The sequence below is a fragment of the Mobula birostris genome, chromosome 4, assembly GCF_030028105.1.
Source record: "Mobula birostris isolate sMobBir1 chromosome 4, sMobBir1.hap1, whole genome shotgun sequence".
Lineage (NCBI taxonomy): Eukaryota > Metazoa > Chordata > Chondrichthyes > Myliobatiformes > Myliobatidae > Mobula > Mobula birostris.
The window spans coordinates 193,013,150-193,040,279 of NC_092373.1; the positions used below are offsets into that span (position 1 = coordinate 193,013,150).

Consider the following 27,130-nt stretch of genomic DNA (forward strand, 5'->3'; position numbering starts at 1 on the left):
TACATGTCCCTTCAGCCTGCACATGGTCCATTTCCCTCCATTCTCTGCATTTTCATGTGCTGTCTAAAAGCCTCTTAAACACCTCAGTTGTATCTGCTTCTGCCACCAGTCCCTGGCAGTGCATTAGAGTGCATAAAAAAAACTTGTCCCACTCATCTCCATTGAACTTTCCCCCGTCACCTCTCACCCTCTGCACCTCTCAGATTCAAAGAACTGAATAATGAAGTGATACTTGCCTTCATTTGAAATGCTGTTCATTTACAGGATGTGTCATATAAATACAATTTCTCTTGAGAAAAATGGACCAGACCAGATGGGATGTCTCAACCCGAAACGTCGACTGTCGGTTTCCCTCCCACAGATGCTGCCTAACCCACTGGCTTCTCCAGCTTTTTATTTGATGCTTCAGATTCCAGCACCTACAGAATCTCTTATGTCTACACAATTTCTCTTTTTACTTCCATCAGCTAACTTATTTGCTCTAGTTGCTAGTCTACAAATTTAACGAAGATCGTTATCGGTATCGCAAGAATGGCTGCGATGGTCTTGGAGATGCACAGACCTGAGGAGACTTTTAACACAGGATGTTTGTTTAAGAAGACAGGTATTTAAAGAGGAGTACTTGGTCCTTGTTTAAAACTCCTTCATATGAACTCTTTGGAAAGATGGTGTAAGTTTGAAACTATTTCAACCCACTTAGGTTGGGCAGAGAGAAGGTACTGATTTACATTTCACAGAGGTCTTGCTAGCTACATAAAGATGTGTATCCAAAGCAGTTATTGAAGTGCTTGGAAGCTGCCATTCTTGAAGTTTCCATAAACTGCTGCTGGTTTTGTAATTTCCTGAGATTCCAGATGATTTAGTAGGTAGTGAGTCATCCTCCAATATCTCAACCAGACAAATATAAACTGACTTGACCACCTTGTTATGATGTCAATGTTCTTGAACCATTGGGACATGGCACAGTAGCCTAGTAGTTAGCAGAAACATTTACAGTGCCGGAGATCAATAATCAGATTCTGATTCCTGCTACTGTCTGTAAGGAATTTGTTCTGTAAGTTCTCCCAGTGACTGAGTAATTCTCCTCTGGGTATTCCGGTTTCCCCCCACATGCAAAAGATGAATGATTGGGGTAAGTTGTGGACATAATATGTTGACGCTGGAAATGTGCCAACACTTGTAGGCTGCCCTGAGCGCAATCAGAAGCTCATAAGAAATAGGAGCAGGAGTCGTCCTTCTGGCCCATTGAGCCTGTCCCACCACTCAATAAGATTATGGCTTACCTGCCTTTTCCCCATAACCCTTAGTTCTCTTGCTATACACCTAACTGTGTCTTGTGTTGGTCATGGATGCAAGACTATGCATTTCATTATGTTTCGATGCACGTGAAAAGAAAAGCTATCTTTTATTGTTCTTGTAAATGCTGAATTCCAAAAACTTAAGCCATTGGGTTCTTCATTGCTTTCGAGAGGCAGCCTCTCTTCCCATATCCAGGCTGTTAATCTCATTGGATCAGCAATTATTCTCAAGACAATATCGCTAACAAATTCTTCACAGATGGTCTCTGACTCAAGTGTATCGCAGATGGAGGTGCCCGACGGACCGCAGGTTAGCTGGCCTTTTCCTCTGTGACCTGAGAGGGGGTTTGTTTAGATTATGTAGCATTAACACACAAGATCCTGATGAAAGATCTAGGCACAAAACGTCGACTGTTTATTTCCCTCCACTGATGTTGCCTGATCTGCTGAATACAAAGTTCAAAAGTGTTCAAAGCAAATTTATTATCAACCTATGTATACTCAGTGGCCACTTTATTAGGTACCTCCCTTTTGTGGGTTTGTGGGTCTTCTCCTGCTCGAGCCCATCCTCCTAAGGTTCAACAAGTTGTGCGTTCAGAGATGCTCTTCTGCACACCATTGTTGTATGTGTGGCTATTTGAATTACTGTCAGCCTGGCCATTCCCCTCTGATCTCTCTCACTTACAAGGCATCTTTTTACAAGGCAACCCACAGATCTGCTCACCGATATTTTTTCATGTCTTGTGTCATTCTCTGTGAATTCTAGAGAAAGTTGTGCATGAAAATCCCATGAGACCAGAAGTTTCCAAGATACTCAAACCACCCCGTCTAGCACCAAAGATCATTTCATGGTCAAAGTCACTTAAATCACGTTCTTCCCCATTCTGATGTTTGGTCTGAACGACAACTGAACCTCTTGACCATGTCTGCATGCTTTTTTGCGTTGAATTGCTGCCACATGATTGGCTGATTAGATACTTGCATTAATGAGCAGATGCACCTAATGAAGTGGCTACTGAGTATATATGTCAGCATATGCTACCCTGCGATTCATTTTCTTGCAAGCATTCACAGTGGAACAAAGCAATTCAATAGACTTCTTCCACAAATGCACTAATTCCCCATGATGAAGAGAAGCACAACATTGGCCGATCTGCTTTTGCCTGTCGGGCTCTAACCTCACAATCTCCTGGAGGCTCTCTTCATCATTTAACTGTTCCACCTTGTGGTTGTCCATTTGCCTGAGGGTTTAGCAATCTTGTCACCTGAGAATGCGTCTTGTCACCTGAGGCTTGATTAACCATAGCCGTCGGACTCTCAGTGTGAGGGAGATGCCAGCTCGCTCCACGCCACTTGTGCTGGTTTTCCTGAGCTATTATCTCCATTGCTGCTCACCTTCACTGCTGCCAGAAGCATCCCAAGGGCACACAGGAGAACTCAGAGATGGGGTGGACACTAGGAAATTAGTGCAGCTTCCACCCTTCTTGCTGATAAATGATGTGGTCCACTAAACGACTAAAGCCATTGAAATCCTGCACCAGAGCCGTCTCTTCCTCTGCCTGATGACGATAAATAAATGAAGAGAACCGCACTGAAACTCAGATGCCCAGTCCTGGCTAATGAGTTTTCGGAAGGGAAGTCACAACGGATTAGAGCTTGATCACGTTGGGACCACTTAGTGAAAAGGCATTAAACACATGGAGAATTCAGCTCCAGAAATACAAAAGTTGATTGTTTCCTTCTTCGACCAGGAATGATGCAATGACCAGCTGCTGCCCCGCAGCAGTCATCTACACGGTAGCGTGGCTGTTAGCACGGCGCTATTACAGCTCAGGGCGTCGGAGTTCAGAGTTCAGTTCCAGCGCCGTCTGTAAGGAGTTTTTACGCCCTCCCTGTGAACGCGTGTGTTTCCTCTGGGTGCTCTGGCTTCCTCCCACAGTCTAAGGACGTACCGGTTAGTAGGTTAATTAGTGATTGTAAATAGTCCTGTGATGAGGGTAGGTTAAATAGGTGTGACTCATTGTGGTGGAAGGACCTGTTCTTTGCCATATCTCTAAATAAAAATAAGATCTGAGACTGCGTTTTCCACCTCGCCCTCCTGTCCTTTTCCAATTCCTTCATCTCATCATTAGCTTTTCCATCCACATCCAAAACCCTGAATACCCTTCCCAAACTCTGTAATATCCTTCCCAACCCATCCTTTCATCTGCTAAGATTTTCCTTGAAGCTACTTCAATCAGATTTTTTGGTCCACTCTTGATCTCTCCTACTTCAGAATCAACCTCCTGTGTTTAAAAGCACCTTGAGTTGATTTTATTGCTTCTTCTAGTGAACTTTGCACATTGACTGAGCAACTCATTTATTATTTTGGCTGGTATCCCATGTGGCCCATGAGGTCACATTGGGCATTTTGTGTGCAACCTTAGTCTTCTCCCTTTACAGTCCTGCTAATTATTCCCCCTTCAGTGCCTGCCCAATTCCCTCCAGGTTTCCCATTGTCATTGAATCTGCCTCCATCAACCCTGCAGACAATAAGATTCAGATTTATTTATCACATGTGCATCAAAACATACAGTGAAATGCGTCAATGGCGTTAACAACCAAGGATGTGCTGGGGGTAGTCCGCAAGCGTTGCCACACAGTTCAGCATTCTGGATTGTCACCATTCTTTAAAAAATGATTTACCTTGCAACCCCTTTAGTTCTTTGAAGATGTGGTACCTTGAACTATCCACCAATGTGTCTCCAATTACCCCACCTGAACCTGGAGTGATCTTCTACCGCTCTGTTATATCTCCTCTTAATCTTCTTGGCTCAAGGGTAAACAACTAGATAAGAAAGCTTCTTTGATGTGTACAAACATATATGGCATTGGGCTACTGAGTCTAACAGAGGAGCAATGTCCCTTCTCCCTCAATTTCTACAGCCCCATCTCCAATCTACAATCCACAAGCACCTAAGGTCCAGGTTCAGTGCCACTGGCTATTACTTCTTGACACATGTTCACTCTCCTAGAGCATCTAATTTTTTTAAAAACAACACACCATCCATTCACCACTGTGCTGTCCAGTGACACTGTTCTGTCCATGCCAGAAACAGCAAACCTGATGATACACCAACAGGAAAACAACCTTGCAAGGCCCACACCCACCTTGCCCATTCTTCTTTTCCCTTCTCCTATCAGGCAGAAGATACCAATGCCTACAAGCACAAACACCAGGCTCAAATGCAGGTTCTGTCCTGCTGGTGTCAGACTTTTGAACAGATCTCTCAAACACTCAACTCTTAATCTCTGAACTCTAAACTTCTCATGAGATGAACTCTTCAACTCCTAATCTTCTGCTGTACTTCATCGAGACCCTTGCACTTTATTTGTTGTGTAATTATGTTACAGGTGGCCGTAGTGCAATCACTTTACATCACCACCAACCACTGATGGGAGTTCGATTCCCACCGCTGTCTGCAAGGAGTTTGCACGTTATGCACGTGACTGCATAGATCTCCGGGTGCTCCGGTTTCCTCGCACATTGACGAAGTGGCGGGCATGCAATGTCGGCGCCAGAAGCATGGTGACACTTGGCGAGCAGCCCCCTCCCCCCCCACTGCATCATAAAGGATGACAGGAAAACACATTTCACTGTATATTTCAATGTACAAGTGACGAACAAAAGCTCATCTTTAAATCTTCGTCGACCTCCTCTACACATTTACTGTAACACTATATTCATTTCCTGTTTTCTTTTGGAATTCCTTGATGTATTTATGTACGGCATGAACTGACTGGATGCCACACAAAGCAGACACTTTTCACTGTTACATGAGACAACAATGAGCCAAGACAGTTTACAATTACTCTGTTTAACTTTTGAGATGTTCCAGAGATACAGCTGGGGACTGTACTCGTTCAAGCCTTGTCTGGATGCTGGATACAGCACTTTGCTGGGGATCTTGGATTCTCTGCAAAGCTCCCACTAGTGTCTCCGCACCTGTACATCATGTCTGTCAAGATGCTTTCACTGCAGTTGCCACAAGGTCTATAGGAAGGTATAATGTTTGTCCAATTGGTTTCACAGGGTCTGATGTCGGCGTCACACGGGCCAACCGTTGCCTGGACGCGGCCAAAGCCTGCAACGTGGACGAGTCGTGCCAAAGGCTGCGGACGGAGTACGTCTCCTCCTGCATCAAGCGCTCCAGCAAGACGGAGGCCTGCAACCACCTCAAGTGCCACAAAGTCCTGCGCAAGTTCTTCGACCGCGTCCCCGTCGAGTTCACGCACGAGCTGCTCTTCTGCCCCTGTGAGGACACGGCGTGCGCCGAGCGCAGGAGGCAGACCATCGTCCCGTCCTGTTCCTACTATGTGAAGGAGAAGCAGAACTGCCTGTCGCTGCTGGAGTCGTGCAAAGTCAATGTTGTTTGCAGGTAAAGAGGTTGTAGATTGACTTTCTCTGTGCGGTTGACCTTGTCAAGGAGGCTCAGTCCTCAAAATTATAAGATTCATAAGAACATCAGAAATAGGAGCAGGAGTCGGCCATCTGGCCCACTGAGCTCTCTCTGCCATTCGATAAGATCGTGGCTATTCTGGCTGTGGCCTCAGCTCCACCTACCTCACTTTTCCCCAGAACCCTTAATTCCCCTGCTACACAAAAATCTATTTGACCGTATCTTAAATACAATTGATGAGATATATCTCTACTGTTTAATTAGGTTTACATAGGGCCGGCTGGTGGTGTAGTGGCATCAGCACTGGACTTCAAGGCAGATCGTCCTGAGTTCAAACCCAGCTGGGTTCCAACCAGGGCAGCGGCAGTATCTGTGCAGAGGCAAGGCCTGGCAGTCCACTTCCATTTCTTGCCATGAAAGCTCTATGGACCCTGTGGTCCAAGAGGTCATGAAGTGTCAGACTCGACTAAGCGACTGAACAACAACAAGATTGACATGGGTTGGCACAACATTGTGGGCCTGTACTGTGCTGTCTAGCACATAAGACAGAGGAATTGAATTCAGGCATCTGGCCCATTGAGTCTGCTCCCCATCCCATCATGGCTGATTAATTTTCCCTCTCAACCCCATTCTCCTGCCTTCTCCTCGCAACCTTTGGCATATTTACTAATCGGGAACCTATCAGCCTCAGCTTTAAACACTTACGATAGTGATGGGGAATTTCAATATAGTCATAGTCATAGTCATACTTTATTGATCCCGGGGGAAATTGGTTTTCGTTACAGTTGCACCATAAATAATAAATAGTAATAGAACCATAAATAGTTAAATAGTAATATGTAAATTATGCCAGTAAATTATGAAATAAATCCAGGACCAGCCTATTGGCTCAGGGTGTCTGACCCTCCAAGGGAGGAGTTGTAAAGTTTGATGGCCACAGGCAGGAATGACTTCCTATGACGCTCTGTGCTGCATCTCGGTGGAATGAGTCTTTGGCTGAATGTACTCCTGTGCCCAACCAGTACATTATGTAGTGGATGGGAGACATTGACCAAGATGACATGCAACTTAGACAGCAGGTAGATAGGGAAAATTAAGCTGGTGCTGTATCTCAAGTGAGGGAATTTGTGGAACGCTTACAAGATTTTCTTTTAGAGCAGCTTGTGGTTGAGTCCACTCAGGGAAAGGTAATTCTGGATTGGGTGTTGTGTATTGAAACAGATTTATTTAGGGCGCTTAGTATAAAGGAACCCTTAGGAGGCAGTGATCATAATATAAAGAATTCCCCTTTCAGTTTGAGAGGGAGAAGATAAAGTCAAATGTATCAGTATTACAGTGGAGTAAAGGAAATAATAGAGACAGGAGGGAGGAACTGGCCAAAGTTGTTTGGAAGGTGACACTAGCAGAGTTGACAGCAGAACAGTAATGGCTGCAGTTTCTGGGAGCAATTCGGAGGGCACATCCAAAAGATGAAGGTGTATTTTAAAAGGAGGATGAGGCAACTGTAGCTGACAAGGGAAGTCAGAGACAGCATAAAAGGAAAAGAGGGGGCATGTAATATAGCAAAAATTAGTGTGAAATTAGAGGATTGATAAGCTTTTTAAAAAACAACAGAAGGCAACTGAAAAAACCATAAAGAGAGAAAAGATGCCAAAAATATAAAAGAGGATACCATAAGTTTTTTTTCAAATACATAAAGAGAAAAAGATAGGCAAGAAAATGATGCAGGAGAGGTAGTAATGGGGGCAAAGAAACAGTGGGTGAATTTACTAAGTATTTTGCATCAGTCTTTACTGCAGAAGACACTCGCAGTATGCCAGAAGTTTGAGAGTGTCAAGGGGCAGAAGTGACAGCAGTTGCTATTACTATGGAGAAGGTGCTTGGGAAGCTGAAAGGTCTGAAGGTAGATAGGTCACCTGGACCAGATGGACTACACCCCAGGGTTCTGAAAAGAGATTGTGGAGGCATTAGTAATGATCTTTCAAGAATCACTGGATTCTGGAAAGGTTCTGAAAGACTGGAAAATTGCAAATGTCAGTCCACTCTTTAAAGGGAGGGAGGCAGAAAAAAGGAAATTATAGTCCAGTAGCACTGACTTCAGTGTTTGGGAAGATGATGAAGGATGAGGTTTCAGGGTACTTGGAGGCACAAGATAAAGCAGGCCAAGGTCTACATGGATTCCTTAAGGGGAAATCTTGCCTGACCACTCTGTTGGAATTCTTTCAGAAATAACAGGCAGGATAGATAAAGGAGAGTGAGTGGATGTAGTTTAATTGGATTTTCAGAAGTCTTTGACAAGGTGCCACATATAAGGCTGCTCAACAAGATAAGAGCCTGTGGTATTACAGGAAATATACTAGCACGGACAGAAGATTGGCTGGCTGGCTGGAGGCAAAGAGTGGGAATAAAAGGGGCCTTTTCTGGCTGGCTGCTAGTGACTAGTGGTGTTCTGCAAGGGTTGGTATTGGGACCACTTCTTTTTACATTATATGCCAATGATTTGGATGACAGAGTTGATGGGTTTTTGGCCAAGTTTGTGGCTGATACATAGATAAGTGGAGGGACAGGTAGGGTGAGGAATCAGGGAGCCTGCTGAAGGACTTTGACAGAATAGAAGAATGGGCAAAGAGGTGACAAATAGAATATAATGTAGTGAAGTGCATGGTAATGTACTTTGGTAGAAGGAATAAAGGCATAAATTACTTTCTGAACTGTCCTTGTGCAGGTTGAATCTGTGGTGAGGAAGGCAAATGGAATGTTAGCATTCATTTCAAGAGGACTAGAATACAGAAGCATGGCTGTGAAGCTGAGGCTTTATAAGGCATTGGTCAGACTACACGTGGTGTATTGTGAGCGACTCTGAGCCACTTGTCTAAAAAAGAGGTACTGGTATTCGAGAGGTTCTAGAGGTTGTTTATGAGAATGATTCCAGAAATGAAAGGGTTAACATATGAGGAGTGTTTGATGGATCTGGACCTGTACTCACTGGAGTTTAAAAGAATGGGGAGGAATCGCATTGAAACCTATTGAACATTGAAATGTCTGGATAAGGTGGACGTGGGGAGGATGCTTCCTGTAGTGGGGAAGTCTAGGACCAGAGGCACAGCCTCGGAATCAAGAGGCGTTCATTTAAAACAGAGATGAGGAAGAATTTCTTTAGCCAGATTGCTTAATCCTGCTCCTATGTCTTGTGGTCTAAATATATCCAATGACTTGGCCTCCACAGCCCTCTGTGACTTTCCTCATCTCTGTTTGAAAGGGACACCTTTGTATTCGAGGCTGTGCCCCCGTTCCTAGGCTCTCCAACTTATGTTCCATTTTCATATCCCACTCCAGTGATAACCACAAAGATGTGGGCTAACAATCCAACTCAGCACTGAGGTGATGAATGAGGTATTAAAAACCAAGGCCTCAAGCAGTCATTCAGCAGAGAAACAGGACCTTCGGCCCATCCAAGTTGTGCCGACCAAGCTGCCCAGACAAGCTCATCTCATTTTCCAGAGCTCGGTCCATAACCTTCTCAACCTTTCCTAGCTATTAAGGATTCCATCAGGATGTTGCCAGGACTTGAGGAACTGAGTTATAGGGAATGATTGAATAGGTTCGGACTTTAGAGGTATTCAGGTATTCAAAATTATGAGGATAAATGGTAAGGAACATAGGGTAAATGCAAGCAGGTTTTTTCCACTGAGGTCAGATGAGACTCGAACTAAAGGTCATAGGTTAAAGGTGAAGGATGAACTATTTAGGGGGAACGTGAATGGGAACTTCTTCATTCAGAGGGTGGTGAGAGTGTGGAATGAGCTTCCAGCGAAAGTGATGGATGTGGGTTCAATTTCAACATTTAAGAGAAATTTGAATAAGTACACGGATGAGAGGAGTCTAGGAGTCTGAGTTCCATGCGCAGGTCGATGGGTCCAGGCAGAGTAACAGCTCGGGACAGACTGTGTGGATCGCAGGGCCTATTTCTGTGCTGTGGTGCTCTGTGACTCTGAGACTATCCATGTACCCGTCCAACTGGCTTTTAAAAGTTGTTACTGTACCTGCTTCACCCAGTGCTTCTGACAACACAATCCACCTACCCCTTGTTGTAAAAAAAATATTGTCCCTCACATTCCTCTTAAATCATTCTCCTCTCGCCTTAAACCTATACCCTCGACTTCTTGGTTCCCAACGCTGGGAATAGGTCTGCGTGCGTTCACCCTATCTATGCCCTTAATGATTTTAAACACCTCTAAAGATCACTTCTCAGTCTCCTACACCCCAAGGAATAAGGTCCTAGCCTGCCCAACTTTTCCCTGTAAGTCCCTCAAGTACTAACATCATTCTAAATCTTTTCTACACTCTTTCCAGTTTAGTGACATTTTTCCTAGACCAGTGCGGCCAAAACTGAACATAAAATTCTGCTCTCTTAGAATGTCCAATAGCATTCAAGCAGGATGGAAGAGGTGTTTTTGTTCTGGCCTAGCCCTCTGGCCAATATTTATTCCTAGCTTAATGTTTCCAAAAGCAGATTCTCTGGACATTTTTACAAGCCAAATATTAGACCATAAGACCATAGATATAGGAGCAGAATTAGGCTATTTGGCCCATCGAGTCTGTTCTGCATTCTGACATGGCTGATCTTTTTTTCCTTCCTCAGCCTCACTCTCCAGCTTTCTCCCCGTAAACTCTGATGCCATGTCCAATCAAGAACCTATCAATCTCTGCCTTTAGTGCACTCAATGACCTGGCTTCCACAGCTGCCTGTGGTAATAAATTCCACAAATTCACCACCCCCGGCTAAAGAACTGTCTCCGCATCTCTTTTAAATGGGCACCCCTCCCTCCCAAGGCAGTGCCCTCTTGTCCTAGACTCCCTCACCATAGGAAACATCCTTTCCACATCTACTCTGTCTAGGTCTTTCAACATTCGAAAGGTTTCAGTGAGATCCCTCCCCACGGCCCCCCCATCCTTCTGAATTCCAGCACGTACAGACCCAGAGCCATCAAACGTTCCTCGTATGACAACCCTTTCATTCCTGGAATCATCCTTGTGAACCTCGTCTGAATCCTGCCCAATGCCAGCACATCTTTTCTTAGATGAGGAGCCCAAAACTGTCTTGTGCAGGAATACAGTGTGGTACAGGTGCAATGAATATTTGCATAGCAGGCACAGAGATTCAGACAACTCACAGAGCATGAATTATACATAAATTTTACAAAACAGTGAATAGGGAGAAAAGAGAGGACTGCAAAAAACAAGACCTCAATGCAAAATAAAACAAAGACACAATCAGACAAAGAACATAGTAGTACAAGAGATGGTCAACAGTGCTCTATTGTGAGGGAATGTTCAGAATCAGGTTTAATATCACTGACATTTGTCATGAAATTTTTGTGTTGTGGCAGCTGTACTAAACAAAATATAAGTTGCAGTAAGACATATTACAGTACAGTGCAAAAGTCTTCAGCACATGTATATAGCTTTCCTTTTGCACAGTACTGTACTTGCCAACGTGGAGCAGAGAGCAAGGTTGTAAATTGGGCAGGAGCCAGGGATGTTGGGAATGGGGAGGGTGGAGTGCCAAGGGAGGGTTGTAGGACAGATGGCAGAGAAGGAGTGGTGGGGGGCGCGGGTACAGACACACCGAGCCCTGAGACACCAAGCAAGGTCACTTGATTCCAAATTGGTTTATTGATCATTACAGAATGACTCCCTGGTGTTTCCCGCTCCCTCCCGTCTCCCTGCCCCCTTCCCACTCTCAGTCCACAATAGAGACTCATATCAGAATCAGGTTTATCATCACTCACATATGTCATGAAATTTGTTTTTTTTACAGCAGCAGTGCAGTGCAACACATAAAATCACTATGCTTTAAAAAATATACAGCATTGTGCGAAAGTCTTAGGCACATATGCCCAGCTTGGTTCCTAAGATTTTTGCATAGTACAGTATATTTTTAAAAATAAATTAAATATGTAGCACAAAAACTGTTCATGGATTCATGCGCTGTTCAGAAGTCTGATGGTGGAGGGGAAGAAGCTGTCGCTAAAACATTGAGTGTGTGTCTTCAGGCTCCTATGATCCTCCCTGATGGTAGTAATCAGAAGAGAGCATGCCCTGGGTGCTGGGGGTCCTTAATGATGGATGCCGCCTTGCATCACCTATCAAAGATGTCCTCGATGCACGGGAGGTTAGTGCCCATGATGGAACTGGCCAGGTTTATATTCCTTTGCAGCTTTTTTTTTTGAACCTGCGTAGTGGCCCCTTCATAACAGACGACGAGGCAACCAGTTAGGGCTTGTACAGCAGCGGTCCCCAACCACTGGGCCACGGACCGGTACCGGGCCGCGAGGAAACGATATGATTTGGCGATGTGATTCAGCAGCACCTTTCCTCATTCCCTGTCACGGCCACTGTTGAACCTGAACACACGCGAGGTCATTACCTGCGCGTCATCCATGTCAGCGCGGGAAGAAGATCAACTCCTCAAGCTTGCAAATGACGACGGGCTGAAAAGTATGTTTGACATAACATCTCTGCCGGCATTCTGGATCAAAGTCAAGGCTAAATATCCTGAGATAGCCACGAAAGCACTGAAAACGTTGCCTCCATTTCCAACATATCTCTGCAATGAATGCAACGAAAACTAAACTGCGGAATAGACTGGACTTAAGGAACCCCCTTCGAGTATCGCTGTCTCCCATCACCCCTCGATGGGACCGTCTTGTTGCAGGGAAACAAGTATTCATCCCAGGGCTCCCACTGATTCAGCGATATTGGTGTGTTGCAATGATTTTATATGTTCATACAGGGAAAATATGCACTGTGTGTTTAATATCCAAACGTTACTTAAAATGGTATGATGCTATTGACATAAGTGACATCACTATATTCATGCGAGGAAAATATGCGCTGTGTGTTTAATATTAAATTTGTTAGATAATCCCTTTTAGAAACGAAATTGAGTGTATTAGCCACTTATCACCGATATTCTGGTCGTGATTCACACCGCCCGCCCCCCCGAACAGAATTGACAAAAATGATATGTAGAAAAAAAAATCGCACATACACGCATGTGTAAGTCACGCATGCGCACTGGTGTCGCGCAAGGCTTCATGGTCATTGTAGTCTCCTCGGGGTAAACACAACGTATTTGACGGTTACTCTTGTCCATTGGCAACCCTACCCCCACCCCCACCCCCCCGGGTCGGCCGGTCCGCAAGAATATTGTCAATAGTAATAAACCGGTCCGCAGTGCAAACAAGATTGGGGACCCCTGTCGTACAGGTCAGTCCAGGAAGCTGGTGGTTGTAGGAAGGTAGCTGTGGCTGAACCTGGTGGCGTGGACCATAATGTTTCTGTATGTCCTGCCCTGTGGTAGCAGCAAGAAGAGGGCATGACCTGCATGGGGGGGGGATCATTGATGACACATACCACTGTACTTTCTTTGCGTGAGATCAACAATACACAAGTTAATTGTGCTTCCTTGTTACACTAACTACACTAACAACTACTACATTGGCTGCAAAGCACTTTGGAACATTGTGAAAGGGTTGTCAAGGCTGTGACATACTTTGTTTCATGCCTTCTGACACCCAGTGATGTCTGTGTACAATCCTCATGTCTTCTCTGTGCCTAAACAAGCTCCCCTGTATATTCCAGCTTCCTCCCATCCCAGAGATTTGATAGTCTTTGGGTTAAACGGCATCATGAATTACCTCAAACGTAGGTGGGTGGGAGAATTAAGGGAGTTAGTGGGCACATAAAAGAGATGAGGTTTCAGAGGAATTATTTGAGAAATTGGATTTTTCTGAGAAAAGTAATGGGCTGAGTAGTCCCTCCTGTACTGTAAAAGAAAATAAAACTATCAGACAACTGGTATTTGGTTTATTATTGTCACTTGTACTGATACAGTGAAAAGCTTTTGTTTGCATGTTTATCCAGACAGATCATTTTAAACATAACTATTCACAAAAGGAATCCAGAACAGCATGCTAAATGTACTTCAGTTAGTCCTGACGAAGGGTCTCGGCCTGAAACGTCGACTGTACCTCTTCCTAGAGATGCTGCCTGGCCTGCTGCGTTCACCAGGAACTTCGATGCGTGTTGCTTGAATTTCCAGCATCTGCAGAATTCCTGTTGTTTGCTGAATGTACTGTTCATGTTACAGAGGAAGTGCAATGCACTTGACAAATTAAAATGCAGGAGGTGGAGAGATCAAGCATTGAGCTTTATTGTATAAGAAGTTTGTTCATGGGTCTGATACCAGGATAGAAGCTCTGCTTGAGCCTGATGTTACGTGTTCTCAAGGTGTTGTATCCTCTGTGCGCTCAATGACTGGGGCGGGAGATGTCCTTGGTTATTATTTTTTGAGATACAGCGCGGAACGGACCCTCTCGGCCCTTCGAGCCACGCCACCCAGCAACCCCTGATTTAACCCTAGCCTAATTGCTGGACACTTTACAATGAACAATTACGAACCGGTCCATCTTCGGACTATGGGAGGAAAACAGGCAATCTGAGGAAAACCCACGTATTCCAGAAGGAGGATGTACAGACCCCTTACGGATGACATTGAAATTGAACTCCGAACTCCCACGCACTAAGCTGTAATAGTGTCGTGCTAACCCCTACACTGCCGTGGCGCGGCTGGCTTCCAGAGGTAGTAGGGAGAGTAAGCAGAGCCTGTGGAGAAGAGGCTAGTTTTCAGAATCAGAATCGGATTTATAATCACTGATCTACTGTCTGTGGTGAAATTCATTGCTTTGTGGCAACAGCACAGTGAAATACATTAAAAATATCTGTAAGTTATGATAAGAAAGAGAAAATAAATAAACAAAAACATAATTTTAATGCACAGAAAAAGCCTTTCTGGCCCTTCAGGACATCCCACCTAGCAACCCCTGATTTAACCCTAGCCTAATCAAGGAACAATTTACAATGACCAATTAACCAAGCACACTCACCGGCCGGTGATGTAGAGGCATCAACACCAGACTTTGAAGCCAAAGCTCCGGAGTTTGAATCTGTCTGGCACCTTGCAAGCTTTCCATCCATGCTGGGTTGAGCATTGAGTTAGCAACTCAGCCTCATAAATACAGTCAAATGCTACGGAAACGGCAAAAATGTGACTTGATGCGCCACAAGGTGTGAAAAGGAAGAACAGCAATTAACCGGAGTGTCTTTGGACTGTGGGAGGAAACTGGAGCACCCAGAGGAAACCCACACATTCCATGGGGAGGACACACAGATGCCTTACAGATGAATTGAACTCCGAATCCCGATGACCCAAGCTGTAATAGCATTGCACTAACCGTGTTCCCCAATAATTAACCAAACAAATAAATAGTAAAACAGTGAGGTAGCATTCATAGGTTTATGGGGGACCATTCAGAAATCTAATGGTAGAGTGGAATAAGCTGTTCCTAAAACATTGGGTGTGTCCCTTCAGCCTCCTGTGACTGAGATGTGCCCAGCACTCTTAACAGTTTTGTGTGGTCTTGACAGAAAAGATGCCACACCAACTTCTCTAACTTAGGGCAATATTTGCCCCTTCCCCCTTCCAATCCTCACTCTGGACCGCTCTTACCTCTTCTCTTCTCCTCACTCGCCTGTCACCTCCCCCTGGTGCCCCTTTCTCCCATGGTCCACTCTCCTCTTCTATCAGGTTCATTCTTCTTCAGCCCTTTGCCTTCTCCACCTATCAGCTCCCAGTGTTTCACAGATGCTGCCTGACCTGCTGAGTTCCTCCAGTATTTTGCGTATGTGTGTGTGGCTCCTTTGTTAGAGGATTTAAACCCAGTAAAGTGTAATGCTACTGACATCGTAAATAATGTGTTGGGTGGTAGCAGGGCATTCCGAAGTCTCACAGCCTGGGGGAAGAAGCTGATACCCAGCCTAACAGTCCCTGTTTTTATACTGTGCTACCTCTGCCTGATAGTAGAAGGTCAAAGAGATTGAGGGGCAGATGGGAGGGGTCCTGAGGGTACTGTGAATGCAGCACTTCTGTTATTTGTCCCTGACGGGGCTGGAGAGAAACCCGGTGATTCTCTCAGCAGTCCTCGCAATCCTTTGCAGGGTCTTGTGGTCAGATGCCTTGCAATCAGTGCATAATCAGTCATTACATACTCTCGTTGACAGTTAATTCCTACCTCCTAAAGCCTTCTAACCTTGCCTGCTCCACAAAGAGATCGGAACTCCAAACACTCCTAAGAAGGGAAATAAAATCCACCCCCCTCCCTCATCCCTGTCTCCTCTTGTCCTGTTCCGCATTCTGGCCTCTGGCCTCTGACCTCTTCTCACCTGTCCATCACTGTCCTCTCCCGGCTCCCCTCCTCCTTCCCTCTCTCCTTTGGTCCACTCTCCTCTCCTATCAGATTCCTTCCTCTCCAACCCTTTGCCTTCCCCACCCACATGGCTTCACCTATCACCCTCCTCCCTCCTTTTTATTCTGATATCTTTCAGAATCAGAGTCAGAATCTGGTAAGGTGCCTATAAAAAGTATTCACTCCCCCCCCCCCCCAGAAGTTTTCATGTTTTATTGTTTTATAACATTGAATAACAGTGGATTTAATTTGGCTTTTTTGACACTGATCAACAGAAAAATACTCCTTTGTGTCAAAATGAAAACTTCATTTCCATAGATACTGCCTGACCTGCTGAGTTCCTCCAGCATTTTGTGTGTGTTACTTTAGATTTCCAGCATCTGCAGAATGTCTCATGTTTATGATGAACTTCTAAGAAGGGATTAAGTTCTGGCTGCCTGTTGTAATGCTTCAACATGAAAGAAACTCGCGCAACATCTCCCCAGAGAAGCATGAAACTGTCCCTAATTTGGCAATAAATTGACAACCTCTCTGAAACAAGGAGGCCTGGCGGTGGGAAATTTCACACTGTCGCAATGAGCAGTGTTCTATCAAATCTGGAGTCAAAACCTTACAGAGCAAATCAGTTAGCCTTGAAGTGCAACCACATACAACCTATGCTATGCCAGACTGTGTGTCCAATCATCCACAGTTCCCTTACAGGACTGGCAATGGAACCTTGTCTAATGACGATGAAAAGCCTCTTAGCCAAACCAGATTCAAAGACCAAATTCTGAATGATACACCTCAGATTTGTTAATAAGACCATAAGACATAGGAGAAGGTTTAGTCCACTCAGCACATTGACTTGCTCTGTCATTCCATCATGGCTGATTTATTATCCCTCCCAACCCCATTCTCTGCCTTCTACCTGCAACCTTTGTCACTATTACTAATCAAGAACCTATCAACCTCCACTTCAAATATATTCAATGGCTTGGCCTCCACAGCCATCTATGGCAATGAATTCCACAGATTCACCACTCTCAAACTAAAGAAATTCCTTCTCATCTCTGTTCTAAAGGGACATCATTCTATTCTGAGGTTGTGCCCTCTGGTTCTAGACTGCCCCACTATAGAAAACAGCCTCTCCACGTCCACTCTATCTAGGCCTTTCAATACTTGATAGGTTTCAATGAGATCCCCTGTCATCCTTCTAAACTGCAGTGAGTACAGGCTCAGAGCCATCTAATGCCCCTTCTGTTAACCCTTTCATTCCCGGGATCGTTCTCATGAACCTCCTCTGGACCCTTTCTAATACCAACACATCCTTTCTTAGATAAGAGGCCCATAACTGTTCATAGTACTCCAAGTGCAGTCTGACCAATGACATGTAAAGTGTCAACTTGATCTGAATCACCTGACATTCACTGGAAGTGGCAAATTAATAGACAATAGACAATAGGAGTAGGCTATTCAGCCCTTCAAACCAGCACCACCATTCACTATGATCATGACTGATCATCCACAATCAGTACCCTGTTCCTGCCTTCTCCCCATATCCCTGCACTCTGCTATCTTTAAGAGCTCTATCTAACCCTTTTTTGAAAGAATCCAGAGAATTGGCCTCCACTGCCTTCTGAGGCAGAGCATTCCACAGATCCACAACCCTCTGTGTGAAAACGTTTTTCCTTAACTCCATTCTAAATTGTCTACCCCTTATTCCTAAACTGTGGCCTCTGGTTCTGGACTCCCCCAACATCGGGAACATGTTTCCTGCCTCTAGCGTGTCCAATAGAAGGAACTGGAGGTAATTGTATCTATAGGATGCTGGTAGTCGATTGCACACTCTGTTATTTTTTATAAATCTAGGATTCACCAGATGTCCAAGGTAACCTTTTCCTGCTGCTGGTGTCACGGGAAATTTACAGCACAGAACAAGGCCACTCAGCTCATTGTCACTATGTTAATTCCACCTTTCAGTATCCGAATCAGGAGCACTGGTCATCCTCTCTTCTCCGGTCCCCTGTCAGGCAGAAAGGACATACCACCAGACTAAACGACAGCTTCAATCCCGCTGTTAGCAAACTCTTGAACTCTTAAGATCAAAAATCCATAAGAAATAGGAGCAGAATTCGGCTATTCCAGCCCATTGAGTTTTTCATCAAGGCTGATCCATTTCCCTCTCAATCCCATTCTCCTTGATCTTCCCCTTGAACTCTTGATCTCCCAATCTACTTCATCCTGTTTTTCCATCTGTACTGCACCTTCTTTGTAACTGTAACTTCATGTTCTGATAAACATAGTGTTCATTAATTCAATGATTCTTCAAAATTACTTTGAATTTTGGACCTCCAGTTCTGATGAAGGGTCTCAGCCCGAAGGTTTGACTGTTTTTATTCCTCTCCATAGATGCTGCCTGACTTGCTGAATTTCTGCAGCGTTTTGTGTGTGTTGCTCACTATAGTCTGTATTCTGTAAGCTTTTGAGTACCTCAGTATACACTCAGTGGCCACTTTATTAGGTACACCTGTACACCTGCTCATTAATGCAAATATCTAATCAGCCAATCATGTGGCAGCAACTCAATGCATAAAAGCATGCAGACATGGTCAAGACGTTCAGTTGTTGTTCAGACCAACTATCAGAATGGGGAAGAAATGTGATCTATTGACATTGATTGTGGAATGTTTTTTTGTTGCCAGACAGGATTGGTTTGAGTATCTCAGAAACGACTGATTTCCTGGGATTTTCATGCACAATAGTCTCTAGATTTTACAGATAATAGCGTAAAAAACTAAAAGGGAAAAACACGCACTCAGCACGGTTCTGTTGGTGAAAACGCCTTGTTAATGAGAGAACTCAGAGGAGAACGGCCAGTCTGGTACAAGCTGACAGGCAAGTGACAGTAGCTAAATCCACATGTTACCAAAGTGGTATGCAGAGGAGTATCGGTAAATGCACATCACGTTGAACCTTGAAGTGGATGGGCTACCACAGCAGAAGACTGCACCAGGTTCTATTGGTGTGTCTAATAAATACATATCTCAGGTTAGCACTATAAAAATGCAACTTAATGCACTCGAAATCAAGGCACTTCAGTGAGTCTGTTGAGTAATAGAACATATACTCCCCCTTGCTAACACTTTGGGATGATAAGATGCTTTAGAAACTATGGACACCCATATTGCTGGCATTGGGAATATCAACCCTCCATACCCCCGAGAGGAATCCTCAGCCCCATTTTTTCCATGGTAGGCTTACATGGAGTGCACTGACTGACCTTCAGTGCCATCTAGTGAGAAAGGCCCAAACTGAAGGTTAACATCAACCCGTCCACCAAAGGGGAGTAAAACGTGCTTGCTTTCCTTGTGCTAATGAACCATTCCTGCCTCTGTGACAGTTCTATCTTTAGTAGTTAGGTAATTTATTTGCTCTTTGAACACAGACTTGCACATTACTTCCTATTCCACCACATTGTTCTCTCAATTCCAGGATGAAATTAGTCCAGAAAAACTGGAGCCCATAAATTGTATTCTATTTCTTTCTCCCGGGACTTCAAACTGAGGGAGTCTACTACCTTTGATTCTATTTCTGTAATCCACAGGCTTTTAAATCATTTGGATTCCTACTTCCCATCACTCCACGTGTCCTCATAGGCTGGCTCAAGATCTTCACTCACCTCAACACTGAACTAACTCCACAACCTATGGACTCACTTTCAAGGACTCTACAACTCATGTTCTCAATATTATTTATTCCTTTACTTATTATTAATTTTTGTCTCTTTTTGTATTTGCCCAGTTTGTCTTTGTTTGCACATTGGTTGGCTGACCGTCTTTGTGTGTAGTTTTTCATTAATTCTGCTGTGTTTCTTTGTCTTCTTCTTAAGCCCATCGTCACTACTGGGGCTTCCAACAGCAGATCACCAAAGTCCATTGAATGGGGCAATTTCTTCAAGTTGTCTCCAGTTGTAGCCCATCTCCGAAGATCCCTCCTCTCTCCAGGATGAGGTCTTTGGAGCTTCTGTTGGCATTTCTACAGCTCCGGGTTTTTACGGGATGGGGTTGCTAGCCCCTTGCCCAACCCTCCTCCTTTTGTAGTCGTGCTTAGGATTATCTATGGTGGAGTGTGTGCTTCTTTGCACCTATTGTGAATGCCCGCAAGAAAATGAATCACAGGGTGGTATATAGTGACATATATAATAAATTTGCTTTGAACGTTGAACAAGTCTATTTTGAAACATAGATGAAAGAAAAAAATGGAGGACAATGTGGGAGGGAAGGGTTAGATTGATCTCAGAGTAGGTTAAAGAGTTGGTATAACAGTGGGCCGAAGAGCCTGTACTATTCTATGTTCTCATGACATTTCAGCCTATTAAGTCCATGCAGGTTCACAGATTAATCCCATTCCTCCAATAATTATCCTTGTAACCTACTTTCTGAACATTCCCATCAACTCCACCCCCCCAAGCCAGTAAGGGGAAGCCCCTTTCCATCATACCACCCCCCTCAAGTCCTACATTCCACACATTCCCATCAACACTCCCTCCCACAAACCTCCCCCCCCATCCCCACCCCACCACCACTCCAAGTTCTATCACTCAGCTACGCACCAGAGATAATTAATGGGAGGCAGATATCAAAGCCAGACTGGTCAGCACAACACTATTACAGGTCAGGGCATCGGAGTTCTGAGTTCAATTCCAGCACTGTCTGTAAGGAGTTCGTATGCTCCCCCCCCCCACCCCCCGTGAACCGCACGGGTTTCCTCCGGGTGCTCCGGTTTCGTCCCACAGTCCAAAGAAGCACCTGTTAGTTGGCTAATTGGTCATTGTAGATTGTCCCGTGAGGAGACTGGTGTTAAATAAGTGGGGCGCTGAGCAGTGTGACTTGCTGGACAAGAAAGGCCTGTTCCGCGCTGTATCACTAAATAACAATAAAATAAACAATTCAATTTAATTGTCATGTCTGCAGGTACATGTGCACAGGTGCATGAAAATCTTCCTTGTAGCAGTATCACAGACATTTAGAATCATATAAGTGAAATTCACAAAAAAAATACAATTTAGTCACAAATTATATCTTCTTTTTTACAAGAAGGAACACAATTAAAATAAAAAAGCTAAGTCCACTTTAGTGATCGAAGTGGTCACAGTGTTGTTACACTGTAGTGATTAGGGTTGTGCTGGTTGGTTCAAGAACCGAGTGGTTGAAGGGAAGTAGCAATGCCCTCTTCTCATTGCTACCATCGAGAGGGAGTCCAGGAGCCTGAAGGCACACACTCAACGATTCGGGAACAGCCTCTTCCCCTCTGCCGTCAGGTTTCTGAATGGACATTGAACCCACAAACTCTACCTCACACCATTATCCCCGATGAAGATGGCAGAGTTTGTCATCAGAATGTCAGTTAAAATCAGAACCTGTACCCAGCTGGAAGGCCGAGGAGAGTTTATTTGACTACCTTACCACTTCATTTTCTCTTTTTGTGCTACTTACGTATACTCACAGCTTTTATTATTATGGATTGCAATGTCCAACACGTCTCACGACATACTGAACCTGATTCTGAGTCAGTTCCTCAACCTGATGGCATGAGTTTTCAGACTTCTCTATCTCCTGCTCGATGGTAGTTGTGAGAAGATCACATGGCCTGGATGGTGAGAGGGATCTCTGCTGATGGATGTTGCCTTCTTGGAGGCACTAGCCTTATAATCTGCATGTGTTTGGGATGTGGGTGGAAACTGAAGCAGAGGAAGACCCAAGGGGGAGCTGTGCCATCACGGAGAGCGTGCAGACTCTACACACACACGCACGGGGCACCCAAGGTCAGAATTGAACCTGGCGCCGGGTCAATGCTGCAGTGTGACAGCAGACCCACCAGCTGTTCCTCTCTTCGGATCACCTTTTAATTCCTAGCTTCCTGCAGGTGCCATAGAATTGTTATTGTGAACAGTTTTGTGCCCTATATCTGAGAAAAGATGTGCTGGTGTTGGAGAGGGTCCAGAGGAGATTCACGAGAATGATCCCAGGAAATGGAAGGGTTAACATGTGAAAGACATTTGATGGCTCTGAGCCTGTATTCACTGTTTAGAAGAATAGAAGAGTGGTGGGGGGAGGCGGGATCTCATTGAAACATACCCAATATAGAAAGGCCCAGATAAAGTGGATGAGGAGAGAATGTTTCTGATATTGGGGGAGTCTTGAACCAGAGGACACAGCCGCAGAATAGAAGGACGTCCCTTTAGGAAAAAGATGGGGAGGAATTTCTTTTGCCGGAGGATAATGAATCCGTGGAGATCATGGCCACAGGCAGCTGTGGAAGCCCAGTCATTGGGCATATTTAAAGCAGAGGATGATAAGTACTTGATTAGTCAGGGCATCAAAGGATACGGGGAGAAGGCAGGAGAATGGTGTTGGGTGGGATAGTAAATCAACCCTGCTGGAATGGTGGAGCCCACTCGATGGGCCAAATGGCCTAGTTCTGTACCTCTGGCTTATGGTCTAATCACATGAAAATGTGACAAGAAGTTTTAAATCACTATCTCATGATACCCTGCTTTATAGTCGATTAAATACTTTCGAAGTAACTTGGGAAATGTGGCAGGTAATTGAGTGGAGTAATCTGTCATAAACAGCAATGTGACGTTGGGCAGATAATCTGCCTTTAGACATTCTTCAGGCACAAGTATTGACTAGACTACTGATGCAACAAGTGTAATAGATTTCCCGCGATGACCCCCTGAGAAGGCAACCTCTGACCGTTCAGGACTCTTTTATATTCAAATACCGTGAGACTTGAATCCGCAGCCTTTAGCTTCAGGAAAAGAGATTGTCAAACTGAGTGCACGGCTGATAGTCACAGCAGGCTCTGTCAGAGGGGGAGATGGAATTCAATCTACACAGCGGCGTGTGAAGTTAATTATTCATTACGCACCATATTAATTAATGTTCAGCAGGCAAGCATCCTGCGAATCAGCCTGCTCAGATGTCTGGGTATACTTGGGTGGTCAGCCAATGTACTTTACCTCTGCATCTCTGTGGCCTATTTAAACTGAATTCCATGGCCACTTTGTTAGGTACATCAGTACACCTGCTCATTAATGGAAATATCTAATCAGCCGATCGTGTGGCAGCAACTCAATGCATAAAAGCACGCAGACGTGCTCAAGAGGTTCAGTTGATGTTCAGACCAAACATCAGATTGGGGGAAGAAATGTGATCTAAGTGTCTCCAACCGTGGAATGATTGTTGATGCCAAACAGGGTGGTTTGAGTATCTCAGAAACTGCTGATCTCTTGGGATTTTCACACACAACAGTCTCTAGGGTTTACAGAGAATGGTGCAAAAAAACAAAAAAAAACATCCAGTGAGCAGCAGTTCTGTGGATGAAAATGCCTTGTTAGTGAGAGAAGTCAGAGGAGAATGGCCAGACTGGTTCAAGTTGATAGGAAGACACAGTAACTCAATTAACCACACGTTACCACAATGGTGTGCAGAAGAGTTTCTCTGAATGCACAACACGTCAAACCTTGAAGTGGATGGGCTACAGAAGACCAAGAACTTTGTTAGGTAGCGGAGGTACCTGCATGTAAATTACTGAAGATAGACCTTCTGATGCAATGCCTCCGCACATTGCCATTCTTTATTATAAACAGATCTGCCCTAACAGAGTGGGGAAAATGGGAAGAGAGGCCACATTTATCCATTTGAGATCCACTTTCTTTTCTCTGAGGTTGTGGTCTAGTCAACTCATTATAGGAAGGATGTAGAAACGTTAGGGGAGGTGCAGTGGAGATGAACCAGATGCTGCCAGGATTAGAGAGCGTGTCTTATGAGGAGAGGTTGTGTGGCTGGCATAGTAACATAGCCAATCCTTACAGCGCCAGCTGTAAGATCGAGGTTCAATTTTGCTGCTGTCTGCAAGGAATTTGTATGATCTCCCCACCCCCATGACTGCATGGGTTTCCTCCAGGAACTCCTGTTTCCAAAGGCGTACTGCTTAATGAGTTGCGAGCACGCTGTGTCAGTGCCGGAACCATGGCAACACTCGCGGGCTGCCCAGTACAATGCTGGCTGATCTGATTTGACGCAAATGATACCTTTCACTGCATGTTTTGATGTACATGTGACAAATAAAGCTAATCTTTATCCTTATCCTTATAATCCTTGAGCGAGTTAGTGTGTTTCTCTTGATAGAGGAGCATAAGATGATAAGATTCATTGAGTCGAGAGCCAGTGACATTTTCCTAGGCTGGCAATGGCTAATACAAGATTTAGGCTAATTGGAGGAAAGTATAGGGGGTGTCAGTGGTAGAGTGTTTGCACAGAAAGTGATAGGTGCATTTAATGTACTACCAGGGACGGTGGTGGAGGAAGATGCATTAGGGACATTTAAGAGACTCTTAGATTAGATTATGAAAACACTCAGTCCTCGTTTATTGTCATTTAGAAATGCATACATGCATTAAAAAATGATGCAATGTTTCTCCAGCGTGATATCACAGAAAACAAAACAGACCAAAGACTAACACTGACAAAACCACATAATTATAACATATAGTTACAGCAGTGCAAAGTGATACCATAATTTGATGAAGAACAGCCTATAGGCACAGTAAAAAAAATAGTCTCAAAGTCCCGAGTCGATTGACTCCCGAGTCCCCGATAGCGGCGGAAAAAGGGAGAAACTCCCTGCAATAAACCTCCAGGCACTATCAACTTGCCGATATCTTGGAAGCAGCCGACCACAGCCGACCCTGAGTCCATCCGTCCGAAAACTCCGAGCTTCCAAGCAGCCTCTCCGATACAGCCTCCTGAGCGCCATCCTCTGCCGAGCGCCTTCGACCTCTCCCCGGCCACTGAAACACGCAAAGCCAAGGATTTCGAGGCCTTCAGCTCCAGAGATTCCGGTTACCGCACAGTAGTAGCGGTAGCAAAGCAGGCATTTCAGAAGTTTTCCAGATGTTCCGCTATGCTCTCACGTCTGTCTCCATCAAATCAGGATTGTGCACGGTCCCCTACTTGACAGGTAAAAGATATTCGTCACCGGAGAGGCACATGATGAAAGAAAAATGGAGGGCTATGTGAGAGGGAACAGTTAGGTTGATCTTGGAGTAGGCTAAAAGGTAAAACATTATAGGCCAAAGGGTCTGTATTGTGCGACTGTGTTCCATGTTCTATATTGTGATCCTTAAAGTCAAAGTCAAGTTTATTGTCAGATGCACAAGTACAGACAAGGACAATTAAAAATTTACAGAAGCATCACAGGCACTTAACATCAGGAACACCACATTACAAGAAACACATAAATTATATACAAATATTACAAGAGAAAAACAATTAGAACAAAATAAAAACAAAGTCCACTGCAGTTCAAACTGGTCCATTTTTTGCTATATTGAGGTGGTAACTTGGGTTGTGCAGGTGGTTCTTTGCACATTGACGTGAGTATGGTGGTGTCTAAATCAGACCAAGTTTATTATCACTGACATATGTCATGACATTTGTTGTTTTGCAGCTGCAGTACTGTGCATTACATAAAAATCACAAGTTATAAGTTAAAATAAGAAATGTATAAAAAATAAATAAGTAGAGCGAAATAGTGAGGCAGCCCATGTAGAGATAGACCATTCAGAAATCTGATGGTAGAGGGGAAGAAGTTATTCCTAAAATTAGCCAGAAAAAGTGACTCACCTGAGGACTGGGAGAAATTCAGAGTTCAGCAGAGGAGGACAAAGGGCTTAATTAGGAAGGGGAAAAAAGATTATGAGAGAAAACTGGCAGGGAACATAAAAACTGACTGTAAAAGCTTTTATAGATATGTAAAAAGGAAAAGACTGGTAAAGACAAATGTAGGTTCCCTACAGGCAGAAACAGGTGAATTGATTATGGGGAACAAGGACATGGCAGACCAATTGAATAATTACTTTGGTTCTGTCTTCACTAAGGAGGACATAAATAATCTTCCAGAAATAGTAGGGGACAGAGGGTCCAGTGAGATGGAGGAACTGAGCGAAATACATGTTAGTAGGGAAGTGGTGTTGGGTAAATTGAAGGGATTAAAGGCAGATAAATCCCCAGGGCCAGATGGTCTGCATCCCAGAGTGCTTAAAGAAGTAGCCCAAGAAATAGTGGATGCATTAGTGATAATTTTTCAAAACTCGTTAGATTCTGGACTAGTTCCTGAGGATTGGAGGGTGGATAATGTAACCCCACTTTTTAAAAAAGGAGGGAGAGAGAAACCGGGGAATTATAGAACGGTTAGCCTAACGTCGGTGGTGGGGAAACTGCTGGAGTCAGTTATCAAAGATGTGATAACAGCACATTTGGAAAGCGGTGGAATCATCGGACAAAGTCAGCATGGATTTGTGAAAGGAAAATCATGTCTGACGAATCTCATAGAATTTTTTGAGGATGTAACTAGTAGAGTGGATAGGGGAGAACCAGTGGATGTGGTATATTTGGATTTTCAAAAGCCTCTTGACAAGGTCCCACACAGGAGATTAGTGTGCAAACTTAAAGCACACGGTATTGGGGGTAAGGTATTGATGTGGATAGAGAATTGGTTAGCAGACAGGAAGCAAAGAGTGGGAATAAACGGGACCTTTTCAGAATGGCAGGCAGTGACTAGTGGGGTACCGCAAGGCTCAGTGCTGGGACCCCAGTTGTTTACAATATATATTAATGACTTGGATGAGGGAATTAAATGCAGCATCTCCAAGTTTGCGGATGACACGAAGCTGGGCGGCAGTGTTAGCTGTGAAGAGGATGCTAAGAGGATGCAGAGTGACTTGGATAGGTTGGGTGAGTGGGCAAATTCATGGCAGGTGCAATTTAATGTGGATAAATGTGAAGTTATCCACTTTGGTGGCAAAAATAGGAAAACAGATTATTATCTGAATGGTGGCCGATTAGGAAAAGGGGAGGTGCAACGAGACCTGGGTGTCATTATACACCAGTCATTGAAAGTGGGCATGCAGGTACAGCAGGCGGTGAAAAAGGCGAATGGTATGCTGGCATTTATAGCGAGAGGATTCAAGTACAGGAGCAGGGAGGTACTACTGCAGTTGTACAAGGCCTTGGTGAGACCACACCTGGAGTAT

General features: G+C 44.4%; 1 protein-coding gene across 1 annotated transcript in view; it reads left to right on the forward strand.

Moving 5' to 3' along the window:
• Positions 1 to 27,130, forward strand: part of gfra4a (GDNF family receptor alpha 4a) — a 226,624-nt gene that overhangs the window by 140,159 nt on the left and 59,335 nt on the right. Inside the window, exon 4 of the mRNA XM_072256714.1 lies at positions 5,371 to 5,716. Coding sequence (XP_072112815.1) covers positions 5,371 to 5,716 — 346 coding nt within the window. The remainder of the gene's footprint in view (positions 1 to 5,370; positions 5,717 to 27,130) is intronic.